Source organism: Rhinoraja longicauda, chromosome 5 (genome assembly GCF_053455715.1).
Source record: "Rhinoraja longicauda isolate Sanriku21f chromosome 5, sRhiLon1.1, whole genome shotgun sequence".
NCBI lineage: Eukaryota > Metazoa > Chordata > Chondrichthyes > Rajiformes > Arhynchobatidae > Rhinoraja > Rhinoraja longicauda.
Genome location: NC_135957.1, coordinates 2,347,826 through 2,365,950, shown reverse-complemented (window position 1 = coordinate 2,365,950; position 18,125 = coordinate 2,347,826). Strand labels below are relative to the sequence as shown.

General features: G+C 49.7%; 2 protein-coding genes across 4 annotated transcripts in view; one reads left to right on the top strand and one right to left on the bottom strand.

The window, feature by feature from the left end:
* The window catches only part of rbks (ribokinase), a 168,507-nt gene extending 167,487 nt beyond the window's left edge, over positions 1-1,020 (top strand). For both annotated transcript variants that reach the window (XM_078398781.1, XM_078398780.1), the window contains one exon: positions 728-1,020. In XM_078398781.1, the coding sequence (XP_078254907.1) occupies positions 728-901 (174 nt within the window). In that variant the 3' untranslated portion in view covers positions 902-1,020. The remainder of the gene's footprint in view (positions 1-727) is intronic.
* mrpl33 (mitochondrial ribosomal protein L33) overlaps positions 954-18,125 on the bottom strand; it is a 27,543-nt gene continuing 10,371 nt past the window's right edge. For both annotated transcript variants that reach the window (XM_078398783.1, XM_078398782.1), the window contains exons 2-4: positions 14,061-14,079; positions 4,393-4,499; positions 954-1,168 (exon numbers count right to left, since the gene is read on the bottom strand). In XM_078398783.1, coding sequence (XP_078254909.1) covers positions 1,119-1,168; positions 4,393-4,499; positions 14,061-14,079 — 176 coding nt within the window. In that variant the 3' untranslated portion in view covers positions 954-1,118. The remainder of the gene's footprint in view (positions 1,169-4,392; positions 4,500-14,060; positions 14,080-18,125) is intronic.

Here is an 18,125-nt window from a genome sequence, read left to right as displayed (position 1 = left end):
TTGGAGGAACAGCACCTCATATTTCGCCTGGGCAGCTTGCAGCCCAGTGGTATGAACATTGACTTCTCCAACTTTAGATAGTTCCTCTGTCCCTCTCTTCCCCTCCCCCTTCCCAGATCTCCCACTATCTTCCTGTCTCCACCTATATCCTTCCTTTGTCCCGCCCCCCTGACATCAGTCTGAAGAAGGGTCTCGACCCAAAACGTCACCCATTCCCTCTCTCCCGAGATGCTGCCTGACCTGCTGAGTTACTCCAGCACTTTGTGAATAAATACCTTCGATTTGTACCAGCATCTGCAGTTATTTTCTTACAGAGACCTAATGGCAATTCATTTAGTTGGTGAGGATTTGTTTTGCCCTACATAGTGAGCTCCAAGACCCTGTCAATCTCTCCACGCTCTTTCCAGACATCACCCTTTTTATCCAGATTTTAAAGATAAGACGTGGAAACGGGCCCTTCAGCCCACCGAGTCCACACCGACCATCCATCACCCTTTCACACCGGTTCTATATCACTGCACTTTCTCATCCACTCTCTACACGCCAGGGGAGATTTACCCACAATTTGCCTCCGTACAGACAGTGCCCGCGGTCAGGATCGAAGCCGTGTCCATGGCACTGTGAGGCAGCGGCTCTACTGCCGTGCCACCTCTGTTCATCTACATTCTCTGGGACCCGACAATTGACTGTATACGTTCTACTTTCCATTCTTGTCTTCTCTTTAAAGGGTGCGGGAGACAGCTTTGTGGGCGCCCTGGCATTCTACATGGCCAACTATCCTTGCCTGGACCTGGAGGAGATGAGCAGGAGAGCGGGTGCCATTGCCACCGTCAGCACTCAGGCACAAGGGACACAGACCAGCTACCCCTGCAGAGCACAGCTCCCAGCAGAACTCTTTTAGGCAAAGCTGCCCGCTTCACGACGAGACGAGGAATCGAGACATTCGACACGGATCAATCCAAAGGTCTTTATAGTACATTTCTAAGGATAACTAACAACTTGGAAATAAAAGTGTTTACAGAGTGAGCCCGTCTTGTTTTATTGTCTTCCTGTGAAATGTCACCTTCACCAAGTGTGCCTTGCCAACGGTAGTCATTCCAAATTCCACGAGTTCTGCATCAGATTGACCTGATTTTCCTCTTTTCAAAGAAAAGGACATGCTTGTTCACTGTAAGAAAAATAGATTACCATGAAACGATGAAAAATAAGCAATTGCGTTTAAGAAAATTGCAATCTTTCATTCATATAGCAACTGTCACACAGCAGCATGTACCCAGGGAGGTCTCACAACATGCAAGGAAATTGCAAGGAGCAAAGAGGTCCTTCTGCAGTTGTACAGGGCGCTGGTGAGACCGCACCTGGAGTACTGTGTGCAGTTGTACAGGGCCCTAGTGAGACCGCACCTGGAGTACTGTGTGCAGTTGTACAGGGCCCTAGTGAGACCGCACCTGGAGTACTGTGTGCAGTTTTGGTCTCCAAATTTGAGGAAGGATATTCTTGCTATTGAGGGCGTGCAGCGTAGGTTTACTAGGTTAATTCCCGGAATGGCGGGACTTTCATATGTTGAAAGACTGGAGCGACTAGGCTTGTATACACTGGAATTTAGAAGGATGAGAGGAGATCTTATCGAAACGTATAAGATTATTAAGGGTTTGGACACGTTAGAGGCAGGAAACATGTTCCCAATGTTGGGGGAGTCCAGAACAAGGGGCCACAGTTTAAGAATAAGGGGTAGGCCATTTAGAACTGAGATGAGGAAAAACTTTTTCAGTCAGAGAGTTGTGAATCTGTGGAATTCTCTGCCTCAGAAGGCAGTGGAGGCCAATTCTCTGAATGCATTCAAGAGAGAGCTAGATAGAGCTCTTAAGGATAGCGGAGTCAGGGGGTATGGGGAGAAGGCAGGAACGGGGTACTGATTGAGAATGATCAGCCATGATCACATTGAATGGCGTTGCTGGCTCGAAGGGGCAAATGGCCTCCTCCTGCACCTATTGTCTATTGTCTGTTGAAATATTTAGACTTTAGAGATACAGCATAGAAACAGGGCCTCCGGCCCACTGAGTCCGCACACCAATGATCACCCCATGCACTAGTTCTATCCTAAGCACCAGGAACAATTGCAGAAGCCAATTAACCTACAAACCTGCACGCCTTTGGAGTGTGGGAGGAAACCGGAGCACCGGGAGAGAACCCGCTCGGTCACAGGGAGAACGTGCAAACTCCGCACAGACAGCACCCGTAGTCAGGATGGAATCCAGGTCTCTGGCGCTGTGAGGCGGCAACTCTACCGCTGCGCCACCGTGACTGTCTCCAAAACAAAGGCAGCAGGTATAGGGATTGTGGAAATTAGAGGCGCAGGGAAGGAAGACAATGGAGGCATTTGAAAACAGTAATAGGAATTTCAAATATCAAGCCATCACTTAAACAAGAGTCACACAGGTCAGTGAGCCTTGGTGTGAAAGGCAGATTGGATGGTGCAAGTTAGAGGGCGGGCACCAGAGCTTCTAAAGATGGGGTTAATGGAGAGGAAGCACAAGGTAATATCCATTTGCCCATCTGAAAAGCAGTTAACATGATCAAAGACTTGTCCCACCCCGGTCATTCCTTCTTCTCCCCGCTCCCGTCTGGCAGAAGGTACAAAAGCTTGAAAGCGCGCACCACCAGACTCAGGAACGGCTTCTTCCCCTCTGTTATCAGGCTTCTGAACGGCCCTTCCATAAGCTAGGGTACTGTCCTATTCACCTCTAACCCATTGCGGACATTGGACTTTGTCTGTGGAACTGGTGCGCTACAACGCTGAGAACTATGTAGGAACATCAGTTCCATAGTCAATGTCCACAATGGGGTAGAGGTGAATCGGACAGTACCCTAGCACAGATGTTGCTATCAAGCCTGGACATAGCCATGGGCACTCGCTTGGACCCAGCTACACCTGTCCAGTTGTGGGACATGTGTAACAGTCTAATTCAGGCTGATTTGGGAATCACTTAAAGGGCAGCCGGTAGAGTTGCTGCCTCACAGCGCCAGAGACCCGGGTTCGATCCTGACTACGGGCGCCGTCTGTACGGAGATTGTACGTTCTCCCCGTGACCTGCGTGGGATTTCTCCGGGTGCTCCGGTTTCCTCCCATACTCCAAGGACCTACAGGTTTGTAGACTAATAGGCTTTGATAAAAACTGTAAGTAGTCCCCGGTGGGTAGGATAGTGTTGATGTGCGGGGATCGCTGGTCGGTGCGGACTCGGGGGGCTGATGGGCCTGTTTCCGCGCTGTATCTCTAAAGTGAAGTCTGCAGACAATAAATGCATCGAACCATTGAATGACGGCTGAAGGTGGTTACAAAACCAGACATTGCCTAGTAACATCGTCCAGAGATTCCGCACTGTATTTTTAACGTCCAAATTATCACATACAAGCCGGAAGGGGCTGAAATATCAAAAACTGCAGACGCTGGTCGGCTGAACTTAAAACAAAGAGCTGGAAACAGTCTGGAGAGAAGGAATAGGTGACATTTCGGGTCGAGTCCCATCTTCAGAGATGCTGCCTGTCCCGCACAGTTACTCCAGCATTTTGTGTCCATCTTCAGCTGGAAACACTCAGCGGGTCGGGCAGCATCTGTGGAGACACACACACGTGAAATCTCAGGTAGCGTCCCCACTTGACATTTTTCCAATTGCTTGGCTCTAAGGGGTTCATCTTCACCACCGATGTACGCTCCCTTTACATGTAATGAATACACCGATCAGCCAAAACATTATGACCACTGACAGGCGAAGTGAATAACATTGATTATCTTGTTACAATGGCACCTGTCAAGGGGTGGGATATATTAGGCAGCAAGTGAACAGTCAGTTCTTGAAGTTGATGTGTTGGATGCAGGAGAAATGGGCAGGAGTAAAGACCTGAGCGACTTTGACAAGGGCCAAATTGTTATGGCCAGACGACTGGGTCAGAGCATCTGTGAAACGGCAAGGCTTGTGGGGTGCTCCCGGTCAGCAGTGGTGAGTACCGACCGACAGTGGTCCAAGGAGGGACAAACCACAAACCGGTGACAGACAGGGTGTTGGGCGCCCAAGGATCATCGATGCGCGAGGGCAACGAAGGCTATCCCGTCTGGTCCGAACCGACAGAAGGTCGACTGTGGCACAAGTCACAGAAAATGTTAATGGTGGTGACGGGAGGAATGTGTCACAATACACAGTGCATCGCACCCTGCTGCGTATGGGGCTGCACACGGAGGACCAACAGCATATTAGGCAGGTGGGCATAATGTTTTGGCTGATCAGGTCACAATGTTTTGGCTGATCGGTTGGTGTATGTGGCTTGCACGAGCCGTTTAGTGCAGGCAGCAACTGGGCCAGTCAGGGTTTGTTTCAGCCACTCGTCACGTTTACCTTGGGGATCATGTTTCCTGAGCACCAGCTTGTCCCGTAGACGACTCCTCTTGGCATTGAAGCAGTACCCTGTTCCGGCAGCACTCACCATCTGCACTAGGATGGACCTGTGGAGGGAGAACCAGCACCCAGTCAGTTCTTGCGTTGCCAGGAGCCAGTGCTGAGTTTAGTTTAGAGATAGACAATAGACAATAGGTGCAGGAGGAGGCCATTCGGCCCTTCGAGCCAGCACCGCCATTCAATGTGATCATGGCTGATCATTCTCAATCAGTACCCCGTTCCTGCCTTCTCCCCATACCCCCTGCAGCGTGGAAACAGGCCATTCGTCCCGCCCAGCCCGCGCCGACCAGCGATCACCCCGTACACTAGTCCTGTGACTTAGCCACAGTCTAAGAATAAAGCGGAGGCCATTTAAATCTGAGGTGAGAAAAAACGTTCTTACCCAGAGAGTTGTGAATTTGTGGAATTCTCTGCCACAGAGGGCAGTGGAGGCCGATTCACTGGATGGATTTAAAAGAGTCAGATGGAGCTCTAGGGACTAGTGGAATCAAGGGATATGGGGAGAAGGCAGGCACGGGTTACTGATTGTGGATGAGCAGCCATGATCACAATGAATGGCGGTGCTGGCTCGAAGGGCCGAATGGCCTCCTCCTGTACCTATTTTCTATCCCACTGCCTACAAATTACAAGGCAATTTACACAAGCCAATGAACCTGCACACCCACACGTCCTTCAGATGTGGGAGGAAAGAGGGAGAACGTATGGACTCCACAAGCAGACAGCCATCCGAGGTCAGGATGGAACCAGGGTTTGTGGTCCCGTGAGGCAGCGGTTCTACCAGCCCCAGTGACCAAGACAGTTCTTGAAAGAGATGTGCAGGTGGAGGTGCTTTTACAGAGAGTGGTGGGTGCCTGGATTGTGCTGCCGTGGGTGGTGGTGGTGGAGGCAGGTTATGATAGTGCAGTTTGACGCTCGAAGACAGGCACATGGATGTGCAGGGAACACAGGGATAAGGATGGCGTGCAGGCAGATGAGATCGGTTTAACTTGGTATCAGGTTTGGCACAAACATTGCTTTGCTAGACTGTTCGATGCTTGACACAGAGGTACAGGAGGCTACCCTGCCTGGAAGGGAAGACTGCACTAAGGTGAATGAATAGAAACATAGAAAATAGGTGCAGGAGTAGGCCATTCGGCCCCTCGAGCCTGCACCGCCATTCAATATGATCATGGCTGATCATCCAGCTCAGTATCCCGTACCTGCCTTCTCTCCATACCCCCTGATCCCTTTAGCCACAAGGGCCACATCTAACTCCCTCTTAAATATAGCCAATGAACTGGCCTCAACTACCTTCTGTGGCAGAGAATTCCACAGATTCACCACTCTCTGTGTGAAGAAATGTTTTCTCATCTCGGTCCTAAAAGACTTCCCCCTTATCCTTAAGCTGTGACCCCTGGTTCTGGAAGAATGAATGAATAAGTTTATTGGCCAAGTATGTGCACATACAAGGAATGTGCCTTGGTGCTCCGCTCGCAAGTAACAACACGAACATACAGTAAACAATTAAGAATAAAGCATAAAACAATAAGAATATAATATTACTGTTTCAACATGTGAGTGAAACAAAACCAGATCAGGAAGAGACTACAGACTTTTGGTAATTGGGTTGGGTCTACTACTTGTGGAAATATAGCTGTTTTTATGTCTGGCTGTGGCTGCTTTGACAGTGCGGAGGCCATGTGGGGTGAGGGCAGTGTGAAAGTGGACCTGCAACTGGCAAAGACTGTGGAGATGATGTGAAGCAACATCACACGTAAGAAGTGGACACCAGGGAACATCTTTACACTCAGGATTTGCAACATGTCGTCAGGGGTAGTCCTTGGAGGCAGGGAGGCAGGAGTACGTGGGGCTGTGAGCAGGGTGACCAGATGCGGACGTGGCCTGCAGCGGCGGAGGGCACTACGGCCACGCTTGGCCAGGCCGACCCTTCAACGTCGCCATGACAACGGGCCTTCACGGTCAGGTCAAGAATCCTGCACTTACAACTGGGACTCGAAAATGGCCCCAAACCGGTGACTCTGTGCACTGTCTCAGTGTACTGCTGCTGTACACTCGTACTGTATCTGTGAGTCTGAAGAAGGGTCTCGACCCTGAAACGTCACCCATTCCTTCTCTCCGGAGATGCTGCCTGACCTGCTGAGTTACTCCAGCACTTTGTGAAATAAATACCTTCGATTTGGACCAGCATCTGCAGTTATTTTCTTACACTGCCTATCTAAGATGTATATAACTGCTTATGTATAGTGATACTTGTACTGAACTGTGTACAAAAACAAATTTCACTGTACCTGTATCTGGAACCGAAAACCAGAGGACATAGGTCTAAGGTGGGGGGGGGAATTGAATGGGAACCCGAGGGGTAACTTTTTCACACAAAGGGTGGTGGGTGTATGGAATGAGCTGCCGGAGGAGGTAGTTGAGGCTGGGACTATCAAGTTCATAAGTGATAGGAAAAGAATTAGGCCATTCGGCCGATCAACTCTACTCCACCATTCAATCATGGCTGATCTATCTCCCTCTCAACCCCATTCTCCTGCCTTCTCCCCATAACCCTCGACACCCGTACTAATCAAAAATCAATCAATCTCAGCCTTAAAAATGTCCATTGACCTGGCCTGCAGTCTTCTGTGGCAATGAATTCCACAGATCCATCACCTTATCACAGTTGAAGAAACATTTAGACAGGTACATGGATAAGATAGGTTTGGAGGGATATGGACCAAGCGCAGGCAGGTGGAACTGATGTTGATGGGGGACATGTTGGCCGGTGAGGGCAAGTTGGGCCGAAGGGCCTGTTTCCACGCTGTATCACTCTATGGCTCCATCTCGGTACAAGTGACAATAACGTACCATTGAACAATTGAGGGTAGGGCAGTGGCCCTTTATACAGTCATCAGCCCTGGGGCCTTTTCCCATGGTGTAACCACTCTGATTCTGTGAAAGAAGTATAAGAAAATAACTGCAGATGCTGGTACAAATCGAAGATATTTATTCACAAAATGCTGGAGTAACTCAGCAGGTCAGGCAGCATCTCAGGAGAGATGGAATGGGTGACGTTTCGGGTCGAGACCCTTCTTCAGACTGATGTCAGGGGGGCGGGACAAAGGAAGGATATAAGTGGAGACAAGAAGATAGAGGGAGATCTAGGAAGGGGGAGGGGAAGGGAGGGACAGAGGAACTATCTAAAGTTGGAGAAGTCGATGTTCATGTGAAAATTGGAGAAGTCGATGTGAAAAGAGGTTTGGCGATGAAGTTTCACATCAGCCACAGGGTGAAGTGGGAATCACAGTCCATTACAGCTAATGGTTCCAATTGTCAAAGCGAGAATTGCTGACGTGATGGTGTGCGAATTCAGGCATCTTAATGAGGTGGGGCTCATCGACCAATGCCTCAGTAATGACTATACGATTCCAAGAAGCCGTGGCTCTTTGCTAGTGGAAGTATTTCAATGGCTAAACGTTCCATGGGGTTGGATGGGGGTTTCTGCAATCTCAATTGCACAGCAGTTCTGAAGAAAAGCAGCCCGAATAACTCAGTCCCACAGGGCTTGAAAACAGCCGGCCAGATCCTGGAATTAGTTGCACACGTGTAGTGAAGTCTACAGTCGGGATGAGAGCCTCACAGAAAGTGTCTGCAATGAAACCTCTTTGCAAGCTTTCACACTTTGAGCATATGGATATTGTGTGTACGGACGCCCTGCAACGTCTCCGGCGCACGGCGGGCAGGCTGGCGCCGGTGCCCACGTCCGGTCACGGGTCCTTGCGTCCGCACGCTCCCTCTGCTCTGGGGGACTGCCAGTTCGTCTTCCTGCGCAGGCATACTCATCGGACACCTCTCCCTTCCGGGTCCTGGAGCATGGCTCGTCCACGTTTGTCCTGGCCATGGGGTGAGAGCGTTTCTGTCGCGCGGCTGAAGCCAGCGCCCGTGGACATTGATCAGCTGGTTGCGTGGCCCCGCCCGCGGGCGCGGTCTCCCTCCGTCTCGGGTATCCCCTCCGGTGGCTGCTCCATCCCCTCCTCCTGTCGGCCGGTCATCGCCGGGCAATGTGCGCACCCGGGCTGGTCGCCTCGTGCGCCCCCCTGTCCGTTTTGTGTCTCTGGTTCTTGGGGGGGGGGGGGGTCCTGTGGCACTCCCTGGGGGTTAGGCCACTCCTTGGGTCAACCCCCTGGTCAGTCCAGGTGATGGACTGGTCTGGGGGCGGCTCCCAGCTACGGAGATAAGTAGCTGGGATTTTAGCGCGAGACCATTGTTCAGTCTCCCGCTGAAGTAGTTTCAAATCTATTGCAGAACCCCTGTGGAATCCACCTGGCCCCTCGCCTTATTCCGGTTTCGCACCCACTACAATACTGTATCTCCCTTTAAATACATATATAATGGGAAATACACCTGCTTTTGCCCTACCCCGACTCTCCCAGCTTTCTTCCCCCACCCCACCAAACACAATCAGTCTGAAGAAGGGTCTCAACACAAAACATCACCTAAAACATGATCTCCAAGGAGGCTGCCTGACCAGCTGAGTTACGTTGTGTCTTGGTGTCTTGGCACTTTGTGTCTTTTACGCTAGACAACAGCTCGTTGACTTCTGAGTTAAAACACCACCAACATTAAAAACCGCTCCTGGATCACTCTGAAATAGCTGCCAACAACATCACTAACAGCCCTCAAAGCACTAGACTGTCTTCCTTTGGCCTGACACACTTCTACCCTGGAACCTGGTGCTTCCCTTTTGTAGTTGTGTGGACGTTGTGCACCAAGATACTCCAGGTGACATTTTGGCTGCGGAATACCCCAGGACAGCATTGACTGATTCAGAAAGAGTGTCTGGTGAACAGCTAAATCCTTGTTTCCACATCAGTTATCAAAACACCTGCTCAAATCTCAAGAGGCTGCTGGGTGCGAAATGACACATCACATGTGGCCCAAAAACTTTCCAAGAGCCATCAGCCTAAAGTACAAATTGCTGGAGTGACTCAATGGGTCAGGCAGCTTCTCTGGAGAACATGGATGGGCACCATTTCAGGTCGGGACACTTGTTGAGATGAGGATTGATGACATTTCGGGACGGGACCCTTCTTCAGAATGTGTAACTTATCCACTTATCAACGTTACTTGTCATGTTTTTAGTTTAGAGATACAGCACGGAAACAGGCCCTTCACCCCACCGGGTCCGCGCCGCCCAGCGATCCCCGCACACTAACACTATCCTACACCCACCAGGGACAATTTACACATGCACCAAGCCAATTAACCTGCAAACCTGTACGTCCCGAGTGTGGGAGGAAATGGAAGATCTCGGAGAAAACCCACGCAGGTCACGGGGAGAACGTACAAACTCCGTACAGACGGCACCCGTAGTCGGGATGGAACCCAGGTCTCCGGCGCTGCATTCGCTGTAAGGCAGCAACTCTACCGCTGCACCACCGTGTGTAGTAAAGAACTGCAGATGCTGGTTTAAACTGAAGATAGACGCAAAAAGCTGTTGTAACTCAGCGGGACAGGCAGCATCACTGGGGAAAAGGAATAGGTGACGTTTTGGGTCGAGACCCTTCTTCGGAGTGAGAGTCGGGGGAAAGGGAAACGAGAGATAGAGATAGTGACATAGAGAAGTACAGAACAAATGAATGAAAAATTTGCAAAAAAAGTAACAATGATAAAGTGCTGTACTTTCTATTCGTTGAATACAAGAGTAAATCTATCTTCCTACAATTACATCGATCTATAATGGGAGCAAACTTGGAGAATTGTGTAAGATTTTGGTCTCATCATCAAACAAAACGTAGACTGCACGATTGTTTCGCTGAACACCTTCCCTCAGTCCGCCTGAACCTACCTGATCTCCCGGTTCTTAAACATTTTAATTCTCCTTCCCATTCCCACACTGACCTTTCTGTCCTCGGTCTCCTCCATTGTCAGAGTGAGGCTAAACGCAAATTGGGGGAACACCTCCTCATATTTCGCTTGGGCAGCTTACAGCCCAGCGGTATGAACATTGATTTCTCTAAGTTCAAGTAACGCCGGCATTCCCTCTCTCTCAATAGATACAATAGACAATAGGTGCAGGAGGAGGCCATTTGGCCCTTCGAGCCAGCACCACCATTCAATGTGATCATGGCTGATCATTCTCAATCAGTACCCCGTTCCTGCCTTCTCCCCATACTCCCTGACTCCGCTATCCTTAAGAGCTCTATCTAGCTCTCTCTTGAACATATTCAGAGAATTGGCCTCCACTGCCTTTTGAGGCAGAGAATTCCACAGATTTACAACGCTCCGACTGAACAGTTTTCCCTCTCTCTCCATCCATCCCCCACCCAAGTCGCACCAGCTTCTCATTTTCACCCAACAAACAGCTAACCTGTTTCCTTTATCATCGTTACTTTTTTGCACATCTTTCATTCATTGTTCTTTATCTCTTCATGTCATCTTTATACCTCTCGTTTCCCTTTCCCGTGACATTCAGTCTGAAGAAAGGTCTCAACCCGAAACGTCACCCATTCCTTCTCTCCAGAGATGCTGCCTGAGCCGCTGAGTTACTCAGCATTTTGTACCCCCTGGGTACAATGACAATAAAGATATATTGTATTGTATTGTATTGTATTGTATTGTATCTGTCTTCAGAAAGAATAAACATGTCAAGAAAATGCAGCAAAGATTCATCGGATTGGTTCCTGGGATGGCGAGTGAGAGTGAGTTTGGGTTTACACAGAAACATAGAAAATAGGTGCAGGAGGAGGCCATTCAGCCCTTCGAGCCAGCACCGCCATTCATTGTGATCATGGCTGATCATCCACAATCTGTTCCCCGTTCCTGCCTTCTCCCCATATCCCTTGATTCCACTAGCTCGAAGAGCTCTATCTAACTCTTTATATTCCCGAGTTGGGAAGAACAGAACATGCATTCATTAAAGGCACAAAGTTCCGGCAGATGTGGAGAAAATGTTTTCCTTGGCTCAGGAACTGCAGTTCCAAAGTAAAGGAGAGCCCTTTAGGACTAAAGTGAGGAGAAATTTCATAACTTACAGGGTAGTAAATCATTGGCACAAACTCATGGTCTACTATAGTCTAGTTTAGTTTAGAGATACAGCGCGGAAACAGGCCCTTTCGGCCCACCGGGTCCGCGCCGACCAGCGATCCCCGCACATTGGCACCATCCTACACCCACCAGGGACAATTTTTACATTTACCAAGCCAATTAACCTACAAAACTTCACTTCTGTGGAGTGTGGGAGGAAACCGAAGATCTCGGAGAAAACCCACGCAGGTCACAGGGAGAACGTACAAACTCCGTACAGACAGCACCCGTAGTCGGGATGGAACCCGGGTCTCCGGCGCTGCATTCGCTGTAAGACAGCAACTCTACCGCTGTGCCACTGATAGTCATAAAGTTTGCACTCAATGCCCCAGAGCCCAAAAGCACCTGAAATATATCACCAACTCTGTCTCCTAAAAGTCCTCTAAATCCATTGGAAGTGAAAATACGCTTGTGTCCTCTGCCATGGCAATATCTCGAACTCTGAGGTCTCATTTACACTAATTACTCTAAGCAAGGCATATTATGCCCATGACCCACACTACACTCATGAAACAGACAGTCGATTCCAAGTGTAGTGCAGGAAGGAACTGCAGATGCTGGTTTAAACCGAAGAGACACAAAATGCTGGAGTAACCCAGTGGAACAAGCAGCATCTCTGGGTTTGAAGAAGGGTCTCAACCCAAAACGTCACCCATTCCTTCTCTCTCTCCAGAGATGCTGCCTGTCCCGCTGAGTTACTCCAGCATTCTGTGTCTACCTGACATGAAGCCGTTAGGTAAAGGGATAAAAAGCATCAACGATGTACTCAGAGCTATAGAAGCTGCAAGAAATAAAATAATATCACTCCACAATAAAAGCTAATGAAGTGTAAGAGAAAACGAGGAACAGGAATACTATGGGTGACATGAAAAAGATAAATGTGTAGCAAAGAACTGCAGATGTTGGTTTAAACTGAAGACAGACACAAAATGCTGGAGTAACTCAGCGGGACAGACAGCGTCTCTGGAGAGAAGGAATGGGTGACGTTTTGGGTTGAGACCCTTCTTCAGACCCAGAGATGCTGCCTGTTCCGCTGGGTTACTCCAGCATTTTGTGTCTCTCTTTGGTTTAAACCAGCATCTGCAGCTCTTTCCTACACATTTATCTTTTTTAGTCAGAGAGTTGTGAATCTGTGGAATTCCCTGCCTCAGAAGGCAGCGGAGGCCAATTCTCTGAATGCATTCAAGAGAGAGCTAGATAGAGCTCTTAAGGATAGCGGAGTCAGGGGGTATGGGGAGAAGGCAGGAACGGGGTACAGATTGTGGATGATCAGCCATGATCACATTGAATGGCGGTGCTGGCTCGAAGGGCCGAATGGCCTCCTCCTGCACCTATTGTCTATTGTCTATTGTCTGTGGAGAAGGAATGGAATGGGTGATGTTTCAGGTCGAGACCCTTCTTCAGGCTTCTCAGAGATGTACTCAGAGTCTTCTTTAAGAAGACAATGCATCATGACTGTTCAAAGGAGCATTCATGATGGTGCTGAGATATAAACAAAAACCTTTTCACTGCACACGTGAGCACATACTAAACTAAACGACGCTCTATCAATCCCATCGGTCAGGCACGGTGAGAAATGTGGTAGATTGGCAGCATTCTTGTTGATTTTCTTTGAATGATTTTATTTCTAATCAAAGAGTCCAAGATTTCACCTTGAGTGACATCCATAACATGTACTACAACAAAGATTTAAGCACTGTACTCTCCCCTTGTTTTAAAAGTCAGCCCCAAAGCAATAGTTCCCTATCCATTTACACACGGATGCTGCCTGACCGCACTTTGTGTTTGGCACCGTGGGCAGCACGGTGGCGCAGCGGTAGAGTTGCTGCCTCACAGCGCCAGAGACCCGGGTTCCATCCCGACTACGGGTGCTGTCTGCACGGAGTTTGTACGTTCTCCCCGTGACCTGCGTGGGTTTTCTCCGGGTGCTCCGGTTTCCTCCCGCACTCCAAAGATGTACAAGTTTGTCGGTTAATTGGCTTGGTATGAACGTAAATTGTCCCTAGTGTGCGTAGGATAGTGTTAAGAAAATAACTGCAGATGCTGGTACAAATCGAAGGTATTTATTTCACAAAATGCTGGAGTAACTCAGCGGGTCAGGCAGCATCTCAGGAGAGAAGGAACGGGTGACGTTTCGGGTCGAGACCCTTCTTCAGTCTGAACTTCAGACTGAAATAGGACAGTGTTAGTGTGCGGGGATCGCTGGTCGGTGCGGACTCAGTGGGCCGAAGGGCCTGTTTCAACCGCTGTATCTCTAATCTAAAAAATATTAGTATTCCTTGTGTCTCTCCTTTGCCAAGTTTCTTTCGTTACCTTTTTTTAAAAAAAAAGTTATTCTAAAATCTCTTTGGGGAATTATTTACCTCATGAGCGAACAGCAGTTTAATGGCAAATAAAAGGCGTCATTATTTCCTTCTACAACACCCTCTCGTTCCTTTTCCACACCATTAGTTACCCAAGTAAAATCTGTCAGCAAAACATTTAGCCTTTTGGATATTTAACAGTGGTAATAATAATAAATAATAAAACTGTTAACTTACTTTGACTTGCTCTTGGCAACTGCAGATATCCAACACGTTTAATGAAAAAAGATTAAAAAAACATTAGTTAACTCAATAATTCATTTTTGATATATAAACATAACACAAAAAGTAAGGAAATTTGTGTTTGGTAGATTATTTCTTTGTTGTAACAATGCTTCTTGGCAATAAATCTTATACCGTTGGAAAGCCTGTTTATTTCCCTTTTAAATGGTGCCACATTTGTAAGGAACATGCATTTGTGGGATGAGCAGCAGAGCTGAGTATATGGGTTGCGCCCATGAAAAATGTGCCAAATCTTCTCTGCCAATGCCAAACAGCTTATTCTGCTGTTGCTATTGACTCTTGTTTTGAGCTTCTGGTACCCCCAGGTGCTGACAATCAGGTCACTGATTGGCACCTGATTGGCAGCATCTGTGAGCATGGGCCCTGCTACAGCGGTCAGTAGGTGTCTGCTCCAAGAATCGGCATGCCACGTTTGACTGATCTGGATAGGGCCCGTGCGATAGGGCAACTTCAAGCTGGTGTTCCGCAAAACCAAGTTGCGGCATTATTTGGAGTGAGCCCTAGTACCATCTCCAAAGTGAAGGCCAAGTTCCATATAACGGGGGATGTCAGAGACAGGCCGCGAAGTGGGCGTCCCAAGAAGACGACACCCGAAGAAGACCGTTTCCTCACCCTGTCAGCACTTAGGAACCGTAGGCTGTCTTCTACAGATTTGCAGTCAAGGTTTGCAGGATGATATGGCTGACGGCTCTCTGCCCAGACAATTCGGAACAGACTGCACGCAGCCGATCTCCGGTCTCATAGGGCTGCCAGGAGGCCTGCCATGACTGCCCTTCACCGTCAGGCCCGTTTGCGCTGGTGTCGGCAACACGTGCACTGGAACCTGAACATGTGGAGGAACGTTATGTTCAGCGATGAGTCCAGATTCTGCCTACGGCAGTTGGATCACAGGGTCAAAGTGTGGAGAAGACGCGGAGAACGCTATGCTGATTGCTGCACCGATAGAGTAACATCTTTTGGTGGAGGCAGTGTGATGGTGTGGGGCGGCATCTCCCTCACTGGAAAAACGAGGCTTGTCATCATTGGAGGCAATCTCAATGCAGAGAGATATCGAGATGAGATTCTGCAACCAGTGGCAATCCCATATCTCCACAGTCTGGGACCGAACTCTATCCTCCAAGATGACAATGCTCGCCCCCACAGAGCAGGGTTTCTCAGAGACTACCTCCAGAATTTGGGAGTGGAGAGGATGGAATGGCCTGCCAGCAGTCCTGACCTCAACCCCATTGAACACTTGTGGGATCAGCTTGGGCGTGCTGTTCATGCCAGAGTGACCAACACAACCACGTTGGCTGACTTGCGACAAATGCTGGTTGAAGAATGGGATGCCATCCCACAACAGTGTGTGACCAGGTTGGTGACCAGCATGAGGAGGAGGTGCCAGGCTGTTGTGGCTGTGTATGGTTCTTCCACACGTTACTGAGGCTCCTGTTTATTAAATGAATAAATTGTTAAATTGCCAATATGTCTTGTTTCTTCATACTTCAATCATCCAATCCACCAAACAACACCGAACAAGAGTCAATGGCAGAATAAGCTGTTTGGCATTGGCAGAGAAGATTTGGCACATTTTTCATGGGCGCAACCCATATACTCAGCTCTGCTGCTCATCCCACATATGCATGTTCCTTACAAATGTGGCACCATTTAAAAGGGAAATAAACAGGCTTTCCAACGGTATAAGATTTATTGCCAAGAAGCATTGTTACAACAAAGAAATAATCTACCAAACACAAATTTCCTTACTTTTTGTGCTATGTTTATATATATACACACAATATATTAGAACATATTTTATACAGAGAAAACCCTTTTTGTTCCACATAGACAATAGGTGCAGGAGGAGGCCATTTCGCCCTTCGAGCCAGCACCGCCATTCATTGAGATCATGGCTGATCATCCACAATCAGTAACCCGTGCCTGCCTTCTCCCCATATTCCTTGATTCCACTAGCCCCTAGAGCTCTATCTAACTTCCTTTTGAATGCATCCAGTGAATTGGCCTCCACTGCCCTCTGTGGCAGAGAATTCCACAGATTCACAACTCTCTGGGTGAAAAAGTGTGAAAACTTCTTCAGTCAGATCTCAAGCCCGAAACATCAACCCGTTCCTTCTCTCCTGAGATGCCGCCTGACCCGCTGAGTTACTCCTGCATTTTGTGTCCACCTTCCATTTAAACCAGCATCTGCAAAGGTATTTATTCACAAAATGCTGGAGTAACTCAGCAGGTCAGGCAGCATCTCGGCAGAGAAGGAATGGGTGACGTTTCGGGTCGGGACCCTTCTTCAGACTGATGTCAGGGGGGGCGGGACAAAGGAAGGATATAGGTGGAGACAGGAAGATAGAGGGAGATCTGGGAAGGAGGAGGTGAAGAGAGGGACAGAGGAACTATCTAAAGTTGAAGAAGGGTCTCGACCCGAAACGCAAGTCTGAAGGATCTCAACCCGAAACGTCACCCATTCCTTCTCTCCGGAGATGCTGCCTGACCTGCTGAGTTACTCCACGATTTTGTGAATAAATACCTTCGATCTGTACCAGCATCTGCAGTTATTTTCTTATATAAACCAGCATCTGCAGTTTGTTTCCTACTCAGTGTGAGCTGAATTCTGCACACTTTGCTAATGGTGGACTGTGCTCGGGCCGTGGTAAGACTGTTCTGGCCTGCATGTCAGGAAGGAATTTCCACAGGTGACAATAAAAGCACCTTTGAGGTAAAGCGAGTGGGATGGAAAGGTTCAGTTCTTCGGGCAAAGGTGCGAACACAAGGCGAGGACTCCACCTGCAGGTTTGTCGAGCTGCCTGCCGAACGCCCTCAAACGAACAGCAGATCCTCGGAAGCCGGGGCCAAGCCTTGACGTACGTGACAAATGTGGAGAGGGCTGACGTGGTGGGTGTCAGCTCCAAAGCACGTCAGTGGCTAATTGCTGCCTAATTAGGCTTACAGTTCCGGTGAATTTATTGTCCGATCCAGCTTGGCGTCATCGTTCCTCGTTTTAAACTCCTCTCTGGTGCTGATAAGGGAGCGTCGCTCGGAGGTGTGACTTGTTCCCTCAGTTCCCAGGCTCCAAAATAACAGCGTCCCCATCTGCTACTGCACGTCACTCAGAGAGCCACTGGCACTGATTCCTCATCACACAGTTACACAGGTGTCAGATACCAGGCAACGCGAGTGAGGGGGGGAGAGAGAGTGAGGGGAGGAGAGAGTGAGGGGGAGAGAGAGTGAGGGGGGGAGAGAGAGGGGGGAGAGAGAGGGGGAGAGTGAGAGAGTGGGGGGGGAGAGAGTGAGGGGGGAGAGAGTGAGGGGGGGAGAGAGAGGGGGAGAGAGTGAGGGGGGAGAGAGTGAGGGGGGAGAGAGTGAGGGGGAGAGAGTGAGGGGGGAGAGAGGAGGGGGAGGAGGGAGGAGAGAGTGAGGGGGGAGAGAGTGAGGGGGGAGAGTGAGGGGGGAGAGAGTGAGGGGGAGAGAGTGAGGGGGGAGAGAGTGAGGGGGAGAGAGTGAGGGGGGAGAGAGTGAGGGGGGGAGAGAGTGAGGGGGGAGAGAGTGAGGGGGAGAGAGAGTGAGGGGGGAGAGAGTGAGGGGGGGAGAGAGTGAGGGGGGGAGAGAGTGAGGGGGGAGAGTGAGGGGGGAGAAGTGAGGGGGGGAGAGAGTGAGGGGGGGAGAGAGTGAGGGGGGAGAGAGTGAGGGGGGGAGAGAGTGAGGGGGGAGAGAGTGAGGGGGGGAGAGTGAGGGGGGGGAGTGAGTGAGGGGGGGAGAGTGTGAGGGGGGGAGAGAGTGAGGGGGGGAGAGAGTGAGGGGGGGAGTGAGGGGGGGAGAGAGTGAGGGGGGGAGAGAGTGAGGGGGAGAGAGTGAGGGGGGGAGAGTGAGGGGGGAGAGAGTGAGGGGGGGAGAGAGAGTGAGGGGGGGAGGAGAGTGAGGGGGGGGAGTGAGGGGGGGAGAGAGTGAGGGGGGAGGAGAGTGAGGGGGGGAGAGAGTGGGGGGAGAGAGAGGTGAGTGGTGGGGAGA